General features: G+C 57.2%; 2 protein-coding genes across 4 annotated transcripts; one reads left to right on the top strand and one right to left on the bottom strand.

Annotated features, from left to right (window-relative positions):
• Window positions 1–277: 277 nt before the first annotated feature.
• Window positions 278–8,495, bottom strand: AKT1S1 (AKT1 substrate 1). Of its 2 annotated transcripts, none has more exons than XM_067019002.1 (5): window positions 8,376–8,495; window positions 4,079–4,464; window positions 2,899–2,976; window positions 2,632–2,801; window positions 278–1,332 (listed from the first exon to the last, which is right to left on the bottom strand). In XM_067019002.1, exons 2-5 carry the CDS (start codon window positions 4,455–4,457, stop codon window positions 1,189–1,191), a joined length of 771 nt encoding a protein of 256 aa, XP_066875103.1. In that variant the 5' UTR covers window positions 4,458–4,464; window positions 8,376–8,495; the 3' UTR covers window positions 278–1,188. The 2 variants fall into 2 exon arrangements, with proteins under 2 accessions (XP_066875103.1, XP_058900174.2); XM_059044191.2 differs by lacking the exon at window positions 8,376–8,495 and adding an exon at window positions 7,738–7,900.
• Window positions 8,237–21,980, top strand: TBC1D17 (TBC1 domain family member 17). Of its 2 annotated transcripts, XM_059044099.2 has the most exons (18): window positions 8,237–8,359; window positions 8,729–8,863; window positions 9,306–9,404; window positions 9,611–9,685; window positions 14,190–14,313; window positions 15,093–15,300; window positions 15,788–15,899; window positions 16,003–16,161; window positions 16,505–16,633; window positions 16,720–16,823; window positions 17,344–17,438; window positions 17,893–18,009; window positions 18,103–18,203; window positions 18,282–18,381; window positions 20,138–20,235; window positions 20,402–20,518; window positions 21,070–21,156; window positions 21,238–21,980. In XM_059044099.2, exons 2-18 carry the CDS (start codon window positions 8,843–8,845, stop codon window positions 21,451–21,453), a joined length of 1,962 nt encoding a protein of 653 aa, XP_058900082.1. In that variant the 5' UTR covers window positions 8,237–8,359; window positions 8,729–8,842; the 3' UTR covers window positions 21,454–21,980. The 2 variants fall into 2 exon arrangements, 1 of the variants encoding a protein (XP_058900082.1); XR_010837745.1 differs by lacking the exon at window positions 8,237–8,359 and having other exon boundaries at window positions 8,716–8,863; window positions 20,928–21,156.
• Window positions 21,981–22,028: the final 48 nt, after the last annotated feature.

The following is a 22,028-nucleotide window of genomic DNA, read 5'->3' as shown; positions in this document are numbered from 1 at the left end:
CTCAGCTGGAGGTTCCTGGCTTTCCTGGGCACCATGTGGGCTCAGGAGACTGACTCATTAAACTATTCCGATCCCAACACTCAAAGCCCTGAAGATTGGGACTCCACGGCCATACAGGAATGGAATCCTTCCTCCCACCCCGTGAATCTCTCTTTTCTTGTCCGTAAAATGGGGACGAGTCCAATTCCCAGCGTTGCACTGAGAAGCAATGAGACGCTGCTAATTTGGCTTCAGAAAATGTTAAACGAATACCCACAACACACCTCATACTCATTCGTCAGAGATAAAACTCTTTAATCTCAGAGCGCCCCTCCCAACTCCCGATCCCGACCCCCCACTCTCTCCCCCACACCAGGGCCGGAGAGTGAGGCCCCCTGCCCCCCACCTTGGGTGGACGAGGGCCCTTTAAGGCACCTGTGGGGGTGGGGGGAGAGGGGCGGGAGCTGGTAACGTCCTGGATGCAAGGACGGGTTTGATTGGCAGGCTGTTGTGGGATGGAACCAATGAGAGGGTGTCAGACGCAGGAACAGGATCGGGCCATCCCTGAGGGGGCCAGAGGGACAATTGTCAGGACTTCGGCAAAAGACGACCCCAGCCCCAGTAGTGTAAAGAACGTAAATTTAAGGCCACAGGCCAATCCTGGGCACAGGAAGAGGGTTGGCCAAGCCCCCAGAAGTGGAGCCAATCAGGAGAGGGAACTCAGGAAGGGTGATGGCTCTCTCGGGAGATTGGTCAAGCCCTTTACAGTGTTCGAGCCAATCAAGTGAAGGAGCTGCCCATTCACTGTGAAGAAGTCGAGGGCCACTACCCAATCCTGGAGCTTGACTGTGCTCTTTCAGGAATGGAGCCAATGCCGTGCGAGCAAAGTCCTTGTTGCTAGGCAGAAAACGACGGTGTTGGCCAACTAGCCACGCCCCGATCGGGGAGCGAGACAATCCCTTAATAGAAAGAATATGTCGCTGGGCATAGAGAAAACAGACCCAATCGGGAAACTGGACAGGCCTCGCTCATCCGCGCGGGAGCGGTCGTGGGCTGGAAGGGCGGCAGGGGTTGGCAGGGGCTGGTCAATCCTGGTGGCCCGGGAGGCCGGTCCCGGATCTGACTCGGATTGGCGGGCCCCGGAGGCGGGGCAGGGGTGTAGTGTGTGTGGGTGTGGGGCGGACGCCGGGCCGGGAAGCTCCCCGGGCCTCAGTATTTCCGCTTCAGCTTCTGGAAGTCGCTGGTGTTGAGCCGTGGCCGCGGCAGGTCCCCGAAGACCTGAGTGTCCTCGGCCTCCCGCAACACCAGCGCGCGCATGCTCGCCGCGATACGGTCCAGGTCCGGCGAGGAGGGCTGCGGGAACGGCGACACGGACGGGGTCAGAGCCTACACCCTGGGCTCCAGGTCCTCTTCTAGCACTTTTGCCCCTGCGATGCCCTTCACCCTGTCCTGCTCCATTTAGGTCTCTGCCACCCAACTCAAAACACCACCTCCTCCAAGAGCCTTCCCGCCCCTCTCCTCCCCCCATTCTCGGCCTCCTATGTGCGCACACAGAGGCCTGTCTCACCGCCGTCCTTCCACATAGTGGAAGTGCTGCCTGTCTGCTGACCATCACGGCTGTGTGAACCCACAGGGTCTCACGTCTAAGGATCTGGGTTCGGGATTCAGTCAGGTTCTAATCAGGCTTCTGCCACCCACTAGCTGTCAAAAGGGATTTTACCTCCCTAGGTTTCAGTCTCCCCTCCGAAAAACGGGGCTGATTACAGGGTCTGAGATAATCAGCACAGTGATTGCTAAAGAAGGGTGAACGACCATGTCACCAGCGCTGTAGAGAAAGGAGCCCTCTCTCTCCCTGTCAGTCTCCACTGGGGAGGCCACGAACAGAAGCTGGACCTGGGCCCTCTCAGAGGCCAGCCCAGGACCCAGCTCTCAGGCCTCAAAGGTTCAGTTAATTAACTGTGTTTCCACCAGTGACAAACAAGGACAGCAGCAGCTGATGGACCCTGCTAGTCTGTAAATGAGGACACTGAGAGGTATCATAGGGAGGGGGAACCATGGGATGCAAGGCCTCCTCCCTGCAAGTCCACAGCTCTTTTCCAAAAGTAAGCTAGGTGCTAATCCCAGCGCTGCCCCTTACGGGCTGAGTCTCAGGAAGTCATGTGTATTCTCAGTGCCTCAGTTTCCCCTCTGCTTCAGGGAGCTTTAGTGATGGGAGATAAGGACCCACCCAGGCCAGCCCAGGAACTCCATGTGTAGGACAGTGTGGGAGGGAGGACAGAGACAAGGGAGGTGGCACAAATTCCAGGAGGGGCCAGGAATATGTGGGGTGGGGGTGGAAGGTGATCTGACCCCTCTGAGCCTCAGTTTCACCATCTGGAGGGGATACTAAAATACTTATGCCCTGTACAGGCCACGTATTCTATAAACGGAGCTGTTCCTGGAAAGGAGAGGCTGCTTTCTCTACAAGGCACTGGGGTGCATTACAAGGCTGTGATAGTTAAAACTGCAGGGCTCTAGCCAAGAGCCAGCCTTATGAGTAGGAGGGGAGGATCGATCCTGAGAAACGTGGCATCCACGTCCGAGGGCTTCCTGGAGGAGACAGCTCTGAGCCCTTCCTGCCACCTTCCTCCCCACCTCCCATTTGCCCCTCACCGGCCCGTTCTCCTCATCAGATGACCGAGCTTCTGTCCTCTTCTCCTTGAAGGCCCAGACGGGCACGGACACGGGCAGGGACTTGGCGTACTGCTGTGTGGGCAGGGCTGAGGCCGGGGGCACTGAGTAGGCTGGGGGCCCAGCAGGGGTCTCCTCGCTTAGGCTGCCATCTGGGAGAGAAGGTGGACTTCAGCCTCTGTCTCCAGCTGCCTTCCTCCCAGTTCCCCACCCTCCTCTCCAGGGATGGGGACAGCCTGTGACACTCACCATCCGTGCTCTCAGGGTCTGACTCGCAGAAGGGGGGCAGGTCCTGGAGCGTGGTATCCTCATCCATCACAAAGAGTCCTGTGGATGGCATTAGAGGCCCGGGCCAGTTGAGTCCCGCTGGACTCCATGTGCTCTAGACTCTGGCCACTGCCAACGCCTCTCCGTTCCCTGCACTGGCCAGGCCCTTGCAAGCCTCAGGGCTTCTGGAATAATTATTCCCTCTGCCACGAACACCTTTCCCCTGGTTATCTGACTGGTCTTCGGCAGAAATAAATCCAGTTTCTCTCTATCTGGTACATCCCCAGGTGAAAGCAACTGGCTGGACGAACATGAAATCTGTAAGATCTGTTTGGGATGAACTGACTCAAAATACAGGCTGAGAGAAATATGAGATGATTATGATCCCTGTTTGACAAATGGGGACCCGGAGGCACAGAGAGATTAATTCACTTGCACTTAGTCCCAAATCTAATAAGCGGTGTCACCAGGATTTGAACCCAGACCACCTGGCTCCAGAGTCTGTGCCCTTAACACTATGAGGGTTTCTCCAGCAACAGTGAGGAAGGCAGCCGTTGGTAGTAACAGTAACATACGAGTAACTACTTATTGAGTCCCCCACCCACCCACTGCCGGAGAACTCCTACTCACTCTTCAAAGCCCTAATGTTACAGGGCAGTGTCTGGGAAGCATCCAACCTCCACGTTTCCCCCAATGCAGCCAGTTGCTTCTTTAGCTGCTGCTTGTGCCGCTGACTCCTCTTTAACTCCTGTCTTTGCTCTCACAGGCATTAGGCACCCCAGATTTGGAAACAAGTTCTGTTCTACTCATGCTCCCGGCTCAGGAGGCTCCCTCCCCCGCCATGGCCTCCACAGGGCACTGCTTCATGTCAGGACTCCAATTCCTTGGCCAGACCCAGAGTCCCTAGAGAAAAGGCCCCAAGTTGGCTTTCTCTGTGCCCAGCATCTCCCAGCACAGAGCTGGCTCCCGGACATGATGGAAGGAAACTGAAGCTCAGAGAAGAGAAATGACTCATTCAAGGTCACAGAGTGAGTCACAGGCAAGCCTGCAGCTTCCATGAACATTAGGGGTCAGAGACAAGCAAGCTGTACCCCTCCAGAAAAACCCACTGAGGAGGCAACTTACCAAGAACCACCCCGGCCCCTGCCCCTGCCCTTCTCACCTCCATTATCGCTGACGCCCAGCCGCTCCCCAGAGGTCTCTGTCTCGGTTGGCTCGTCCTCATCCTCCTCATCTTCCTCCCTGGCCAGGGTAGGCCGGGGTGGGCTCCGTGCAGGGCTGGGCGGCTGTGGTGCTGGTGGGGGCACGGGGGGCCGGGCGGCGGCAGCAGCCCGGTGGGCCAGGGCGATGTCGTGGAGGCAGCGGCGGGCAGCCTCGGCCAGGGCCCCTCGACCGTGGGCTGCATAGGCGCAGGGGCCCGGGCGGGGGGGCGGGGGGGGCGCAGCCGTCAGCAGCACCAGCTCCGTGCCCGTCCGGGCCCGGAAGCGCTCGGCAGCCCCCACCACGGCCTCCCACAGCTCCTCGGGGCGCCCCGACGCCATCCGCGCCCTGCGGGGCAGAGCACGACACAGTGGGCTGAGGCTTCGCTGACTTCGCCGTCCACACCCAGCCCCGTGTGTCCACCAGTCCCTGGACTCCACCCCCATCCCTCCTCTCCACCTGATCCCAGCTGAGCTCCGCATCTTCCCCCCAGCACCATACTCCCCCCGGACTCCTCCCCGTCCAGCCCTAGCCCTCGTCCCCACAGCCCCGCTCTCTCCTCTTGGCCCTGCCCTGCCCGACACGGAAGCCATCAGCTACACGTGACTAGGGAGCATTGGAGATGTAACTGATCCAAAGTGAGAGGTGCCACGAGTGTGAAACCCACACGGGGTTTTCAAGACTTAGCACAAAAAGGTAGGATGTAAGATATCTCATGAGCAATCTGAAGTTGATTAAATGTTGAAATGATCACATTTATTTATGCTGGCTAAATAAAATATCGGGTGAAAGTGAATTTCATCTGTTTTCTTTCCACTTTTTTAATGTGGCTCATACAAGATTTGAAATTGTACAGGTGGCTCAGATCATATTTCTGATGGACGCTGCCGCCCTGGACCATTGGCCCAGCCTCCAGTCCAGCTGACACACAGCTCCCCAGGGGGTCCTTCTACCCCTGGAACTGCCTCTGTTCCTCTCCCGCACCCCCAGGACAAGGTCACAGCCCCTTAGCCCGGCACGGGAGGGCCTGCCCACGGCCTCATATCCTCACACACTCCTTCAGTCAAGGTGGACCCGCTCCACCTGCACCACGTGTCCTGCATGTCCTTGTCACTCCTACACTCACCCCTAGCTCAGGGTGGCCCCTCCCCACCTTTGGGCTCCCCAAATGTCTGAGTGACCCCCATTCTAACACATATCCCTCTGGGGGGCACTGCCTGGACCCACATCCATTTCCCCAGCCAGTGTGGGCGTCAGATTCAGCTCTGAGACATCAGCCTTGCCCAGCACATGGCAGGTCTCAGAGAGCGGGGGTTGAGCAGAAAATGGGGTGTCGGCTGTCCTCTGCCCACAAAGCTCTTGCACTTCCTACAAGACAGTTCTGGCAGGTCCTCTGGAAGTCTTCCCTGACCCACAGGATGGATCAGATGCTTTCCCTAGACCCACAATGCCCTGGGCTACCTCCACTATAGCTCATGTCACACGAGCTTGTGACAGCTGTACCTCTGGCTGCCTCCTCCATCAGAGTATGAGCAACCCGAGGTCAGTGATTCGTGACCCCAGGACAGGTCTGCCCTAAGCAGACCATCTGCTTGGATGCATCTCCTTACAAGGTGAGAAGAAAAAGGGACAAGGGGCCTGGCTTCCTGCCCTGACTGCTGTGTGACCTTACACCACTGAATGGCCTTCTCTGTGCCTGTCTTCTCCCTGTAAACCAATGGTTGAGCTAGGCCTGCTGGGGTGCTGAGGAGCCTCTGCAGAGAGGCAGCAAGCTCCCTGTCACTGGAGGGATTCAAGCAGGGCTGTGATCTAGCCCTCCAGGGTCGTAGAAGTTTTATTTCAATTTGCAGGTCCTTTGTGACTCAAGATCATAGAAGCCAGTGTTTGCTAAGCACCTACTCTGTGCAGGGACTCTGCACCTGCCATCTCCCCTCCTACCTGACCCACAAAGGTGGGAGCTGTTACCTTACATATGAGACAGTTGAAGCTCACAGAGTACAAAGCCCTTGCAGTGAGACACAACCAGTACCAGTCCTGACAGACCCTGAAGCAAGTTTATACCACACCTCCCACAGGCTACGCAGGGACCCGAGTGTGTCATCAACAATCTCACTCTACCCTCCCACCACCCCTATAAGGGAGGAGCTATGATCACCCCACTTTAAAGTTGCAAACGGAGGCCCGGGGAGATTCAGTAGCTTGCCCCGGGGTCATTTAGCTAGAGAGATGGACAGCTGGGACCTGGATCTGGCAACCTGTTCTTAATCCCAAATGCCATCCTGCCTACCTTATGAGGAAAGATTTATGATCTCCTAGTCCAGATGGGAAAAGTGAGGCTCAGAGAGCTTAAGGCACTGGCCAGAAGGCACACAGCTAAAAACGGCAGAAGTGGGGTGAAACTGCTGTCTGCCTGACTCCAAAACCCAACAGAACTGGGAGCTGCACAGGGTCTCACAGCCACTCCTTGGGTCATCCCCATCTGATGGAGGAAACTGAGGCTCAGGGCAGGGAAATGACTGGTCCAATGTCACAAAGCCTTGTAGTGCTAGGCCAAGGGGCTCTCACTCCCTTGGGACACCAAGATTCAACTCCTCTCTTAGACGACATCTCTAAGAGTCGATCAAACTCATATAGCTTAGCATAGCTGAAAAGAGTGAAGTGGAACTGAGTGGGTCATAAGGGTCCCACACACCTCAAAGAGGAGAAGGGTGATTCACGCAGACCTCTCTGCCAAGGCTTGGGAGCTCTCTGGCATCGGTTACCCAACAGGAGAGATGCCAAGACCAACAGGAGAGTAGCCAAGCCAAGAACCCCACAGGAGAGTCTCCCACGCCTTCAGCTTCCGGAGGAAGTTCTTCCAAGGAGCTTAGAGATGGAAGATTCCCCTCTCCCCCCAAATGGAGGTGTTTGTTTAAGATTAGGGAGACAGGGAGGTAAGACCTGTCCTCCACAGGAGGAGGAAGGGGCAGGTAAGGTGATTGGCCGTTTAGGATGAGGTGAGGAGATGAAGTGAGGAAAGTGACTCCAGGAAGAGTTGAGGAAAGAGGAAAAGCCCCCCAAGGAATGAGGGATGCTAGCGAAGTCCCCTCCAACCACCTGTCAAACTGGAAGTAAACCCCTCCTCCGCACCAAGGTGGGAGGAACTCGAGGATGCACCCAGTGGCTGGGGGCAGGTGAATGTCTGGGGTCTTTCTCTACCGCTCAGAGTCCCCACTTCGCCCGGGGGTCCAGGGAAAGACCCACTTCTCTAGGAAGAAAACAGGAAAGCCCGCCCGGGTGGGGGCCAGGACCGGAAGTCCCGCCTTTGGACGGGTGAGGGGCGCCCCGAGGCCCCACCGAGTAACCCCCGGACCCTGTGGACATGGTCCACGGCCAAAGTAAAGATCCTAGTGGGTCTAGAGACCGGAGGATAAGGCTGTCTAAGCGTTGCCTCGGGTCAGACACGACGGTTCCCGCAGGCGACACCTTTCCAGCGCTCAGCGTAGAGTCACTGGGCGATTTCTGCCCTCTGATCTACGCTGGCTATAACCCTCCCGCGAGCGGCTCGCCCTCCCATCGCCCCTCTCCTTCGGACGGCCAAATTCTCCCCACACCGCGGTTCACAACGCCGCCTCCACTCACGTGCCCGTAGCCAGCATGGCCGGCCCGGCACCGTCGCCGCCCTCAAAAGACATGGCGGCGCCTTGCGTCACTTCCGCGTGGTTGGCCCGCCTCCACTCTGCACACTCCGCCTCCCTTATCCGGCCGCCCGAGACCAACATGGCGGCCACGGGGGCTTCGCCGGATCACAGTGGGGCAATGGCGACGGCAGGGTGCCCATAAAAAAGATGGTGAAAGAAAAGCTTCAGCTTGCTCGGAAACATTTCCCCAAGAAATATGGGGAAAATGCACACGCACACTCAGGACCACAGTACACTAATGCGACCTAACGTCCCTCCCCCAAAATAACCTCTTCCACAGAACTGGTAGAAAGCAGGGCCCGTTAATGACATGGCAACCAGCCTGGCATCATGTGCCCAATAATGTATATATGGGCTCTCTCTCCAGCCTATCCCCCTCAGCCCCAAGGCTGGCAAAGATCCAACATGGCATCCTTTCTTGCTTCGGTTTGCCCAGCTTCAATATGGCGTCTCAGAACACTTTCTCTCGACGGTGACTCAGGAATTCGTCTGGGACCGCTTCGTCCCCGGGGATACTGACGGCTTCATTCCGTTAACCCGAGTCCTTCGGAGCCTCGTGTGATGTACAGTTCCTCTCACCTTTTTCTTTAACCGTTTCTCTCTTCCAGGACCTTGCTTTCGCGCCCCGCAGAGAGATGGGACTGCCCCGCATTAACATGGCCGCAGCTGACCGGCCTTGTCCGTGCCCTCGAGCAAAATGGCATCTCTTTGGCTTCGATGCCAGTACACAATATGGAGAACGGAGTAGGCCTTTCGGAGCCAGTTCGAGCGAGGGGGTGGAGCTCTTGGACCCGCCCCCTTGTTTACTTCTGCTAGGACTGTTTTACTGCGCCTGCGCACTGGCCGCTCCTCCTTTAGCGTCTGTGACGTGACTTGTAGTTCAAGTTTAACCACCCCATTCAGAAAAATGGTTACACCCATTCCTATTCTAGAACAGACGGGGACGCCACCACTGTCTCGGCTTAAGGGGAGTCTCCTATCCGGATGTGACAGCACGCTGACCCGGAAAAGGGGGGAGCCGGGGCAGTGAGGCCTCGGCCGCGGCTATGGAGGGCGCCGGTTACAGGGTAAGCACTGAAGACGCATTCTTTTGCTTCCGTCTATGCGAAACGCCGCCCTCCGGTGGTCTGCTTCTTTCTCAGGCCTTGCAGGGACTCTGGGAGTCCAGCACCTCCTTAACAAGCACACCATTCCCTTAATAAACACGCTGTCACCCTTCCTTCCACTGCCCTAGGGAGACCCATATCATTTAGCCCCGCCCCCTTGGCCTCGCCCAGTTTGGAATGCACTCCCCCTTTCTCCCCTCCCCATCCTCCGGAGTGCCAGAGAAGCCTGGCGCTTTACAGGCTTCACTCCGGGCCCCATCCCTTAGGTAAATGTACCCCGGGCCCCGCCCCCTGGTGAATAGCTCCTCCCCCGGGTCTGCTCCCATTGGCTCTCTGTTGAGCCCCGCCCCCTCGAGTGTCTTCCCACGCTTGGGCCCCGCCCCTCAATGGTTTCCGTTTCTAGGTGGTATTTGAGAAAGGAGGCGTGTACCTGCACACCAGTGCCAAGAAGCACCAAGACCCGGACTCCCTCATCGCCGGCGTCATCCGTGTTGTGGAGAAGGTAGGCCGGGAGAGAGCAGGGCTCGGGCAGGCCCAGAGCGGGATGGAGGCGGCGTCTGTAGGAATATAGTGTGGAGGTCAGCAACGGGAGGTTAGGAAGGAGAGGTGGCTTTCTAAGGCTGAGGGTCCAGAACTGGGAGGAAGTTTGGAAATATGGTTTGGGGAGTTTGGAGGGAAGCCCCCCCAACCCCTCTTTTTTTCTCTCAGGACAATGACGTCCTCCTGTACTGGGCTCCTGTAGAGGAGGCTGGAGATTCCACCCAAATCTTCTTCTCCAAGAAGGTAGGCTACCCTTGCTTCCCCTTTCTCCACTTGCTTTTCTTCTAGGTCGGGGCAGTGGAAAGCATTTGAAGGACTTGAATACAATTCCAGACCTACCCTAGGAGCATGTGTGGTCCTGGTTGGGACCTAAGTTCTCTCTGCCCCTCACTTTCCTCTCTTCCGTGAAATGGGGCTGAAGATGCCCATTCGTGGAAAGAAAGTAGACACCATGAGATTTGTGGTCATGGGGGTAGCTGCCTGCCTCCTCACTCCCTTTGCTTCTTGGGAGAGCTTTGCCAGGGTGCAAGAGGACAACTGAGCCTGTGGATTCAGGTTCCACGGGCTCTCAGCCCATAAGGACTTGACAGAGTGTGGCATTTTCTTTTGGGCAGTCCTGCCATCATGTCCAGAGAGGGAACAAGACCCGACAGAAGCTACTCTTCCACTTTGCCCGGATTCCTTCCTTCCCCGGGTACAAGACCTCGCCCTTCTCATTTCTAGATGTCTCCTTGTCAGGCCCTTGTGCTGGATGGTGTCGGGACCCAGAGATGAATCCAACCCAGACACTGCCTAAAAGTCCTCCCTCACCCCTCATTCTGTTTTTGAGAAATTGCACGATGGGAGGAAGCCTCATCCTCTCATTCTCTCCTGAGGTCAGAAAAGCTAGGAAGTACTGGAACTGGGATTTGAACCCAGACATACTGATTCCAGAGCACGTCTCTCTCTGGGGTGCAGACATTTGGGCTGGGACTCTAAAGATGAGAAGCAGGCAAGAATATATTTCAGCGGGGACTTCCCTGGTGGTCCAGTGGTTAAAACTCTGCGCTTCTACTGCATGGGGCATGGGTTCGATCCCTGGTTGGGGAACTAAGATCCCACATGCCACGTAGCACGGCCAAAAAAACCCCCCAAAAAACAAAAGAATACATTTCAGGGACAGCAGGAAGAAGGGTGTTTCAGGGCACAACAGAATGTGGGATGTCTCTGTAGAGGGTTTTGCTGGAAAGATGGTTGGGCCTGAAATGCCAGGCTCAGAAGCTTGGACCCTGTCCTGGGGGCCAAGGTGAGCCTTGGGAGGGGAAAGGTATGGATATGGAAAGCCCCATCTGGGGGGTCACGTGGGAGATGGATGGAAGGACCAAATGGAGGGAGATTGGGGGCTGGGAGGTCGGGGAGGAGGCCAGTGTGATGGGCCAGGAAGAGAGGATGAAGCCTCAGCTGGGGCCATGGGGTTTCAAATGGAGATTCCAGAGCCTCCCTATGGAAGTTGAAGCAGCAGCAACCAGGATTTTGCATTTTCACCAACCTCACAGGCAGTCTGAGTACCTTTCTTGAGAATATTGCTGTCCTCCTTGGCGCTCTTATTTTCAAATAACAGAAACCCACTGAGATGGGCATCAATGGGAAGGACACATATGAATTCAGGATACATTCAGCTCCAAGGAACACAAAACTGAGCTGACCACAGAGTGAGCAAACAAGTTTGTTTCTTTCACCTCACAAGACTCCAGAAGGTATGAGGCTGCTGTCCTTGGTTAGTGACATCAGGGCCTGGATTGCTGAGAACCTACTGGGCTTGCTCTAGTGGTGTTTAAATGACCACTTCAGCTGCAGCCATTGCATCTGCCTTTTAAGGCAGGGAAAAGGGGCCAGCAGGGTACCAATCGTATCTGTCCTTTTTATCAGGAAAAACGAGATTTCCCAGAAACCTTCGCATCAGTTAGGAGTTGCATTTGGTTGTACGTAATAGAAACAGGAATACCAGCGACCTAAAGAAGATAACAGCTCGTATCTCTCTTTTTACAAAGCCCAGAAGTCAGCAGTATGGGTTCATATGTTATGAATGACTCAGCTTCCTTCCAACTTTGCTCTGTAATCCTTAGCATGTGGCATCCATCCTCAACATGTGGCATCTGTCCTTAAGGTTGTCTTCTGGTCCAGAAGGGCTGCTGGAGCTCCAGCCTTTTTACCTGTTTTTGTTCACTCTACATGTGTATCTCAGGTTGGCAAAAGAGCTCTCTGCTCATCATGATTACTCAAGGAAGCATGCTGCTAGAGCAGCCAGCATCTTAAAGGTCTCATTCCTTGTGGCAGAGGGAAAGAGATCTCTAGAAGTCTTTCCCTGGCAGTTAAACAGTCCATCTTGGAAGTGATATATCCCAGCCCTTTGGCCAGAACGAGTTGCATGTCTCCACTCAGCCAGTAGAGTTCAATGAACTGTAATCCTACTGTATGCCCGAGGGGTGGAGAGCTGCAAATGTTTGACAAACAACACGACTAATTATCATTATTTTGTGTAAACACTGGCAAAATTATCAAATTCTTCATGTCACAAAACAGGGAGGGCACAGATGGCTTTGCCAGGGGCTGGTTTGGCAGCCTGTGGACAGGTGTCCCTGCCATTCCTTGGCCTTCCTTTCAGGGCCCTGGTTGGCTGCCACAGTTCCAAACAGCATGTCCTCCCTTGACGGCACATAGAGGCTGACCTGAATAGGGTGTTGACTCCTGTAGGTGCCTTTTTATCAGGAATTCCCTTCAAACTCCCCGTGGATGTACCCTCAGCTTCCACTGGCCAGAGTTGGGTCCCTAGGCCATTCAGAAATGCAGGGAAGGCCGGGAAAGTGGATATTGGGATATTTCAGCTTCTGTTGTGGGAGTGGCTTGTCAGTCTGGAATATCCAGCAGAAATGGCTGTTGGCTAGACCCACAGTCTGAGTCCTTCTAATCATGCAGGGTTTTTACTGCAGGAGTCACAAAACACTCCAGTTACTTTACGCAGCAAGGGGTTAAATGCAAAGACGTGGAGGCTTACAGAATTTGTACAAAAGCCAGAGGAATAGGACTGACGCTGCAGAACTGACCTGCCGGGGGAGCTGTCATCCAGTGAGGGCAGGGCTGTAGGGAATGGGACTGTCCCTAGAATTGTCAAATTTGAGAATACTACCATCAGAGCTGCTAATCGGCCCCACTGCTGCCCCAGTTACCACTCTGTGTGCAGGAGGATGAAGAGAGAGATAAGACTCCTCCTTTTTCCTTGTCAGCCAAACACCAGCCAGAGTGGCAGGAAGTTGCCCTTATCTAATTTCCACTTTGTAGATCTGAGTGCATCTGATTGGTAGGCTCTTGTGCCTGGAACACAACTTCAGGGGAGCCTGGGAAATGTTTTACCTTTCTAGCTTTTCCCATAGAGGAAGAAGACACATGAGCTGTGAATTCTCTCACAGTTGCTTCAGTCCTCACGCTTTCTGTCCCCTCCCTGCCCTCCTCCATGGCTCATGGCCAGCATCACTGGCTTTTACTGCACTCTGACCCTCAGCATGGCCCTGCTCTGCATGGTTGCCCTGAATCTGCCCATCAGGCCCCTGAGCTCATGTCAATAGAAGCAGCCACCAGCTGGCCCCATGCTGGGCACTTCGTGTTATTTTCATAACAAAATACTAGCCAGCTATTTTTTTCTTTTATTCAGATAGAATTCACTTACCATCAGACTCAAAAAAATTCAAGCTTTATGAAAACTTAAAAGTGTCAAAGTGCATAATTCAGTGGTTTTTAGTATTCACACACGTTTGCAACCATCACCACCGCGCAATTCCGGAACATTTTATCATCCCTGAAAGAAACCCTGTACCTGTACTTCCCTCCTCCAGCTCCTGGCAACCACTAATCTGCTTTCTGTCTCTATAAATTTGCCTGTTCTGGATATTTCATATAAATGGAATCATACTCTATGTGGTTCTTTGTGACTGGCTTCTTTTATTTAGGTTGCTTTCAAGGTTCATCCGTATTGTAGCATCTATCGGAACGTCCTTCCTTTTTATTGCTGAATAAAATTCTATTGTATGGATCTACCCATTTTGTTAATTCATCAGTTTGATGGACAGTGGGTTGTTTCCACTTCTTAGCAGTCATGAATAATGCTGCTGTGAACGTTCATGTGTCAGTTTTTGTGTGGGTGTTCATGTTTATTTCTCTGGGGTGTATACCTAGGAGCAGAATTGCTGGGTCATATGGTAATTCCACATTTAACTTTTTGAGGACCTGCCAGACTCTCTTCTACAGTGGCTGCACCCTCTTACAATCCTACCAGCAGTGTAAGAGGTTCCAGTTTCTCCACATCCTCACCAACACTTGCTATTGCCTGTCTTTTTTTATTCTAGCCATTCTGGTGGGTGTGAAGTGGTATCTGATTGTGGTCCTGATCTGAGTTACTCTAGTAACTCCTACATACTTATTTTAAGCACAGTGACCTCCGGCAGTCTGACTGCAAAGCACCCCAACCCCTGCCTAGCTGTCTGCTTTCCATGTGGGGGAGCTTTGGTTAGAGCCACCATGAGAGTTGGCTTCAAGTCCTGGCCCATTCCCCGGCTGCATTGGGTGACCGACCCTGAGAGCAAGTGCTGTGCCCTCTTTGTGCCTCAGTTTCCCTCTTTGTTCAATGGGGCTACCTCCCAGGGTGGCCTCGAGGCTCAGATCTGGAAACTCTGAATCCACAGGCCCTCAGTCTCTTTTCCTGTCTTCCCCCAAGGACACCAGTGGGGGAGACTCCTGCACCTCTGAGGAGGAACCAACCTTTGACCCCGGCTATGAACCCGACTGGGCCGTCATCAGCACCGTGCGGCCACGGCACCGCCACTCAGAGCCCGCGAGAGGTAGACTAAGCTGGTGCCCCTGCGGGGGCAGGCGGAAACACGACTTACCCTCAGTGCTCATGGCTCCGTGGGCTGTGCTGCCCACGGTCAAGATGGCTGCCCACACTGGCCTCCAGTCCCAGGAGAGTGGGTGGGGGGTGCAGGGCGGTCCCCAGCCCAGGTCCAGCGTGGCCGGTGTCTCTGGGGTTTGCAGCCTTGCTCATCAGGCCGGGCTCCCTGATTGGCTGTGGGCACCTCCACGTAAGTCCTGCCCATGGAATTTTCCAGGCTGTGGCGGTGACGGTTGCAGGGTGACAGGGTAATTCGGGCCATCCTGGGGTCGCACAGGGTGCTGGGGGCACCAGAGGTATCTAACCCCCTAGGGGGCAGAGAAGCCTTCCAAGAAGAGGTGGTGCCACAGCCTAGCTCTGAAGGATGCCTTGAGAGTTTTCTCTCCCTGCAGAGAGAGCAGCGGGGTCAAGGCCAGAGGTGTGGGGCACTGGGTGTGTTTAGGAAACCACAGCCTTTTTGCTGTGGCTTGAGAGGGGTCTAGAGTGAAGAGAGGGTTGGAGGTGAGACAGGCAGGGTTGGGGGGGCAGGGGACAGATGTGGGGAGCCTGGGGAGATTTGGGGGCAGGCACGCATCCCCCGGGCTCCCCTCCAGTTTTACTGGGTTCCTTTCCCAGAGGGACTGGGGCTGGCTCGCAGTGGGCTCTCAGGAGATGCCTGAGCCGCCTCTGGCTCCACACGCCCCCCGCCCCCCTGCCCCCCACCTGCTCCCGACGCTGCTGTCCCCCTAGGTGCAGAGCCCAGCTCCCCCCGGGGCTCCTGGGCCTTCTCCGTGAGTCTGGGGGAGCTCAAGTCCATCCGCCGTTCCAAGCCGGGCCTCAGCTGGGCATACCTGGTCCTGGTCACGCAGGCTGGAGGCTCCCTGCCCGCGCTGCACTTCCACCGCGGGGGCACCCGCGCCCTGCTCCGCGTCCTCAGCCGCTACCTGCTGTTGGCCAGGTGAGCCTTGTCCCAGGCCCCTCCCCTCCAGGGCTGCAGCCTGACTCCCTCCGGGCTGTGAAAGTAATGCAACGCCGACTGATTGAAAGGCAGGAAAAAGAGACTTGAGTGGCACGTGTAACCGCAAAATCAAAGGGCAGTTTGACATCAGGCGGGACCTGGTCCCGGAATGCAGAAAGAGTCGCTCTTTTTCTTTCTGAGTTTGCTGTCATTCTCTGGGGGCCCCGGTGGGTAGAAAGCACCTCTTTCCCAGATTCCAGCAGCATCCTGGGGCTGCTTCTCGTTGGCCTGTCCCTGAGTCAGTCACCCTGGCCAGGGAGGTGGAAGGCCCTCATTGACCAGCCCTGGGCCATCCCTGGGGTCCAGCTGTGGTCTCAGGCCTGAGATGAGGGATTCCCCAAGGGCAGTCGGGATGCTGAGAAAAAAAAAAAAAAAAAAAAAGCGCGGGGCACCCTGCCTGTGTGTCACCCAGATGCCCTGCCCGCAGCTCCCCGCAGGACTCCCGCCTCTACCTCGTCTTCCCCCATGACTCCTCGGCCCTCTCCAACTCCTTCCACCACCTCCAGCTGTTTGACCAGGACAGCTCCAACGTGGTGTCTGTGAGTTCCCAGCGCCAGGCTGGCCGGTGTGGGCAGGGAAGGGCGGGCCGTGCAGGCCAGGCAGGGAGGGTGGACGGTGACCGCTCCTCGGCCCTGTCCCCAGCGCTTCTTCCAGGACCCCTACTCCACCACCTTCAGCAGCTTCTCCCGTGTGACCAGCTTCTTCCGGGGCGCCCTGCAGCCGCACCAGGAGGGGGCCTCCCCTGACCTGCCTCCAGCCCCCGATGACGAACCCGAGCCTGGGTTCGAGGTCATTTCCTGTGTGAGTATCAGGGTGGACGCCGCTGCTCTTTGGCTGTCTCCACGGGCGTGGGACTGCATTTCCCTGGGCCTCTGTTTCCCCAGAGAGATGGGGATAATGACAGCACCGCCCTCGTCGGGTTTCATGAGTGACTTGGTGGAAGGTGCCTGTAGCCTGTGCACCTGCTGCCTATTGTTACTGGGGGGCACTTTCACTGACCCAGCCAAGGAGATGCTTCCCGCCCCGAACGTTCTGTCCGTCCGTGCCGCTAAGAAGGGCCCCGAGCTGACTCGGAGTGGCCCGCGGTGGGCTGGGGAGCGCTGTGGGGCCGAGGCCCTGGGCTCACTCGTCCCGTGTCCCCCAGGTGGAGCTAGGGCCGAGGCCGGCTGTGGAGCGGGCGCCTCCGGTCACAGAGGAGGAGTGGGCCCGCCGCGTGGGCCCCGAGGGCCGCCTGCAGCAGGTCCCTGAGCTGAAAGCCCGCATCTTCTCCGGGGTGAGGAGCTGAGTGGGTGAGCAGGCCTGGGCAGGGTCGGCGGGCAGCCAAGGGGAGGCCCGTCTGAGCTGCCCTCTGCCCTCCAGGGTCTGAGCCCCAGCCTGCGACGCGAGGCCTGGAAGTTCCTCCTGGGGTACCTGAGCTGGGAGGGCTCGGCCGAGGAGCACAAGGCCCACGTGCGCAAGAAAACGTGAGTGAGACGCCGTGGCTCCTGCCCTGCTGCGCTCCAGCCTCTGGCCTCCTGAGTCGACTGGAGGTTTCTGATCACCGGCACGTCCCAGCGGGCGGCCCGGCACCGGCGGTGCGCTACGCGTGCAGACGGGGCCGTCGACCTGAGCACAGCGGGGACGGAGGCAGTGGGCCAGGCCCCGCCCCTAGAGGGCCCACAGCCCATCTCCGATGCCATTTTCATCCCGGTGCCATGCTGTTTCAGTGGTCACCGCTTTGCAGCGGGCTTCCTGAGCCCGTGGGGCACCTCTCGTCGTCCCTGGCATATCTCGTGCCTCTGCCGTGTGTCCCGGTCCCGCCGGCCCCTGCTGCTCTCCGTCCAGTGGGGGTGACAGACTTGGAACAACAACAACAAAATCCCGCAAGCGTGTTCTGGGTCATGAGAGATGTGGGGAAGGGGAAGCACAGGGGCGGTGACCTAGGCTGAGCCCTGTAGCATGAGGAGGTGGGGGGGTGTCCCTACATCTCACCCTCCCCACCAGGGACGAGTATTTCCGCATGAAGCTGCAGTGGAAATCTGTGAGCCCGGAGCAGGAGCGGAGGAACTCACTGCTGCACGGATACCGCAGCCTCATTGGTGAGTGGGGGGCAAGGGTGGGATGGTGAGACCGGAAACAGCCGGGAGGGACCCGAGGGAGCCCCCCCCCCCGTCTCCCTAAGAGCAGAAGCGAGGCCATCCGTAGGGATGGAGGGGGAGTGAGACGGGGGTGAGCAGGGACGCGTGGCCCTGGGGTCGGGATGGGGGGAGCGCGGGATGGGAGCCAGGCTCCGTGGGTTCACATCTACCACCTACTCACTGTGCGATCTTAGCAAATGATTCTACCTCCCTGGGCCACAGTCTCTCCGTCTGTTGATGGTTTAGTAACTGTCAGCTGCTGGGAGGGTGTGGCGAGCTGGTGAGCCAGCACCTCACATGAGAGCGTTCGAGATGGTCTCTGGACGACCCACACCTACCTAGGTGTGCTGGCGGCCGGCCGGCAGGGACAGGGCGCACCGTTCACGCCTTTGCACTTTGCCCCCTGTCCCCACAGAGAGAGATGTGAGCCGCACCGACAGGACCAACAAATTCTATGAGGGCCCCGAGAACCCGGGGCTGGGCCTGCTGAACGACATTCTCCTTACCTACTGCATGTACCACTTTGACCTCGGTGCGGCGCAGCCCGGGGGCGTTGCTGGGGGCTGGCCTTGTGGGGGGAGCGCGCTGCAGGCCTCGGCTGGGCCCTGACCCCATGTCCCTCCAGGCTACGTCCAGGGCATGAGTGACCTTCTCTCCCCAATCCTCTTCGTCACTCAGAACGAGGTGGATGCCTTCTGGTGTTTCTGTGGCTTCATGGAGCTCGTGGTGAGGCTCGGCAGGGCTGGGAGACAGGCCCCCTCAAAAGCTGGGGTCTGGCTCCTGACGTGGCCCTCCCTCCCACAGCACGGGAACTTTGAGGAGAGTCAGGAGACAATGAAGCGGCAACTCGGGCAACTCCTGCTCCTCCTGAGGGTGCTGGACCCTCCGCTCTGCGACTTCCTGGGTACGTGTCTTGGCGGGTCAGCAGGGGATGATGGCGGGACCACAGACCTTGCTGCAGACAGAGTCTCTGGGAGTGGCCACAGACAATGTCCAGGATGTTTGGACGTGGTGCAAACAGGAGAAACATCCCCACAGAACCCAGAATTGATATGTAAAAGCAGGACTGCGGTTTGGAGCAAAAGCTCAATGAATGCAGATGTGGGTCCCCTACACTTGCCAAACGCGCCCCTGCTGCCTGCTGAGGTGGCTCCTTCGTGTCCTTTTGGACTTTTCAGACGAAGGACCTGGGTGCAGCTCCTCACACTCCTCATCTCCAGCCAGCTCTCGTCTCCAGTCACCCCTGAGCCGGGATTGGAAACTGGCTCTCTGGGCTCCTGGGGCGGGGACTGCTGCATTTCGGACTGCATTGCTTGTTCAATGCAAAAAATGCAGGGAATTCACGAAAAGAAAAGAAAGTTAAAGTTGCTGTTGCTCAAACTATTTTTTTGAATGCAGATAATGATAAGCTAATTATTTTTTATTTTTGGCTGTGTTGGGTCTTTGTTGCTGTGCGCGGGCTTTCTCTAGTTGCGGCAAATGGGGGCTACTCTTTTTTTTAAAAAAAATAATTAATTAATTTGGGGGGCTGTGTTGGGTCTTCGTTGCTGTGCGAGGGCTTTCTCTAGTTGCGGCGAGCGGGGGCCATTCTTCATCGCAGTGCACAGCCTCTCACTACCGCAGCCTCTCTTGTTGTGGAGCACAGGCTCCAGACGCGCAGGCTCAGTAGCTGTGGCTCACGGGCCCAGTTGCTCCGCGGCGTGTGGGATCCTCCCAGACCAGGGCTCGAACCCATGTCCCCTGCATTGGCAGGCAGATTCTCAACCACTGTGCCACCAGGGAAGCCCCTGGGGGCTACTCTTCATTGTGGTGTGCGGACTTCTCATTGCAGTGGCTTCTCTTGTTGCAGAGCACGGGCTCTAGGTGTACGGGCTCAGTAGTTGTGGCATGTGCGCTCAAGAGCGCAGGCTCAGTAGTTGTGGCACACGGGCTTAGTTGCTCCGCGGCATGTGGGATCTTCCTGGACCAGGGCTCGAACCCATGTCCCCTGCATTGGCAGGCAGGTTCCCAACCACTGAGCCACCAGGGAAGCCCTACATCATCAGTCTTATCGACTACATGGTGTCCTTTCCATCTTAATGATGTATAACAATAGATTTAACCTGACTTGCTGGACTTTTAGGTTATTTGTAGTTTTTCACCGTGATGAATCTATATTCGTGGATGATTTTTTTAGGTTAAATTCCAAGAAGTGATATTACATCCAGTGCAGTACATATTTTTACATCTCTTGAAACATTTGTCTCCGTCACTGCTTTCCTAGAAAGTTCTACCAGCTTACGTTTTTGCTAGCGGTGTACACGAGGGCCAGTTTCCTCACACCTCCCCCAGCTTTGGATGTTGAATAGAAGTTTTTCCCTGAGTGGACTGGTCTTACTGCCTCCCTTCCACATGAGAGTGGAGACCACGGGGCTGGCTCACTTCACCTGGAGCCTGGAAGGCAGGATGGGAAGGGTTCCTGCTGACGCTGAGCATCCCCGTCCGCGCTCTGAAGCTCTCCCTCCACTCGCGTAGACCCGTGCGGGTTCTTGCAGCCAGGGCGACTTCTTCTTAGAGTCCAGTCCGACCACCGGGCGCCCTGTGAATTCGAGCGGGATTGGAGTTGATTTGGAGCTTGCTCTCAGCTGAGGGCTGCCCCTCCCACCGCTGTCCTCCCCTAGACTCCCAGGACTCTGGCTCTCTCTGCTTCTGCTTCCGGTGGCTGCTCATCTGGTTCAAGAGGGAATTCCCCTTCCCGGATGTCCTTCGGCTGTGGGAGGTGAGCCAGCCAGTTTGGGTGGGAGGGCCGAGAAGGAGAAATGGATTGGCTGTACCGGCAGCGGGTGGGGCAGGGAGGTTGGTGGGAGGTGGGCAGGGTGTGGGGCAGACCTGGGTGGGACCTGAGGCAGAGGCTTTGCAGTGACCCCTGCCCTGGGCACCGCTAGGTGCTGTGGACGGGGCTCCCTGGCCCCAATCTGCACCTGCTGGTGGCCTGCGCCATCCTGGACATGGAGCGGGACACCCTCATGCTTTCAGGCTTCGGGTCCAATGAGATCCTCAAGGTGAGACCCTGGGTCCCTCCCAGTCCCCTCCCTCCCCCTACCCATCCTGACCTGTGTGGAGAAGACACATCCCCTGGGCGTGAACTCCGTGGAGGCTGGCCCTGCCCCTGTGCCACGGCACCTTTCGGTAGTAGGTACTCAAAATAGGATTGTTGAAAGTATGATTGGCTAAGCTGTGAGCGTGGTGGCCAGGAGATGGGGTCTGTCTGTCTCTTACCCCGTCTTATCCCTGGCTCCCTGCAGTGTCCTCACAGAGCATGTGGCCCATGCGTGAGTGGGCCACCTGCCCCTGCCCCAGTGCAGTAATGTGGGGCGGGGCTGCGGCAGTGGGGCTCGGTGCCCTTTTCCTTCCTTGAACGCTGCGCCTGGCAAGCAGCCGGAGAGAACATGACCTCTCCTGATCCCCCAGCTCCACCGTGAGCCCCAAGAGGGCCAGGCCGGCCCGTCTGCCCTCAGTTGTACCCCAGCGCGAGGCGCAGAGCAGGCGCTCTGGCGGTGGTAGCTGGGTGCTTGCAGGCAGGCAGGCCGGCCTGACCCACCCCCGCCCGCAGCACATCAACGAGCTGACCATGAAGCTGAGCGTGGAGGACGTGCTGACGCGGGCCGAGGCCCTCTACCGGCAGCTGACCGCCTGCCGGGTGAGTCCCTGACCCCTCCCGCTAGCCCCCCAACCCCCAGCGAACCTCTGACTTCTCACTCCCTACCCGCCAACCCTCCAGGAGCTGCCCCACAACGTGCAGGAGATCCTAGGCCTGGCGCCCCCCACAGAGACCCGGAGCCCCTCGCCACCCGTCTCCCCACTGCCGCTGTGGCCCACCCGTGCCCCACTGGCTCCGCCGCCCCCCGCGGACACAGTCCCGCAGCCTGACAGCAGCCTGGAGATCCTGCCGGAGGAGGAGGAGGAGGAGGAGGAGGAGAAACGTGCGGACTCTTAGCCGTGCTGGGCCAGGCGGCCTGCTCAGTACCAGACACTTTATCCAGCTCCCCCCCACGACCCCACCCCTTCCGGAGGCTGGGGAGGGGAGGCGCAAGGAGGGGCGGGGCTCCCCACCAGGCCTCCCTTGTCTTAGCTGGTTTCTTGAAACTGACACTTTCCTATCTAGTTGGCCTCGAGTAGGTGGAGGTGGGAGTCTACCACATTGGCTTGGCTCTGGATGGAGAGGGGGTGGTGACTCGTGGTCTCCTCTGACCACTCTGCAGAGTCGATGTCTGACCACTGTGACCCTGACCCGGCCAATGAGGCCTAAGAGGAGGCCCCTTGGGGGTGAGTGGTGGCAGTTTGTGGAGGCAGGGCTCCCTCACCTGCCCGAGTCTGGGGCTTTTAGAGGAGTGAGGATGGGGTGCTGAGGCGCAGGGGCGCATCCCGGACATAACTGAGATGGAAGGGCCTGCAGGGCTGCCCCCTCTGGGGCCCTACCTACCGGCTTCTTGTTATGAGAAAAATAAACTCGTGTTTAACCCAGTGTCGGCTGGGCTTTTTGTTACTTGCATAAGGATCCCGCTGTGTCGT

Source organism: Kogia breviceps, chromosome 18, assembly GCF_026419965.1.
Source record: "Kogia breviceps isolate mKogBre1 chromosome 18, mKogBre1 haplotype 1, whole genome shotgun sequence".
In the NCBI taxonomy this organism is placed as follows: domain Eukaryota; kingdom Metazoa; phylum Chordata; class Mammalia; order Artiodactyla; family Physeteridae; genus Kogia; species Kogia breviceps.
Note: the sequence above shows the minus strand (reverse complement) of the source record. Positions and strands in the feature narration are given on the sequence as shown.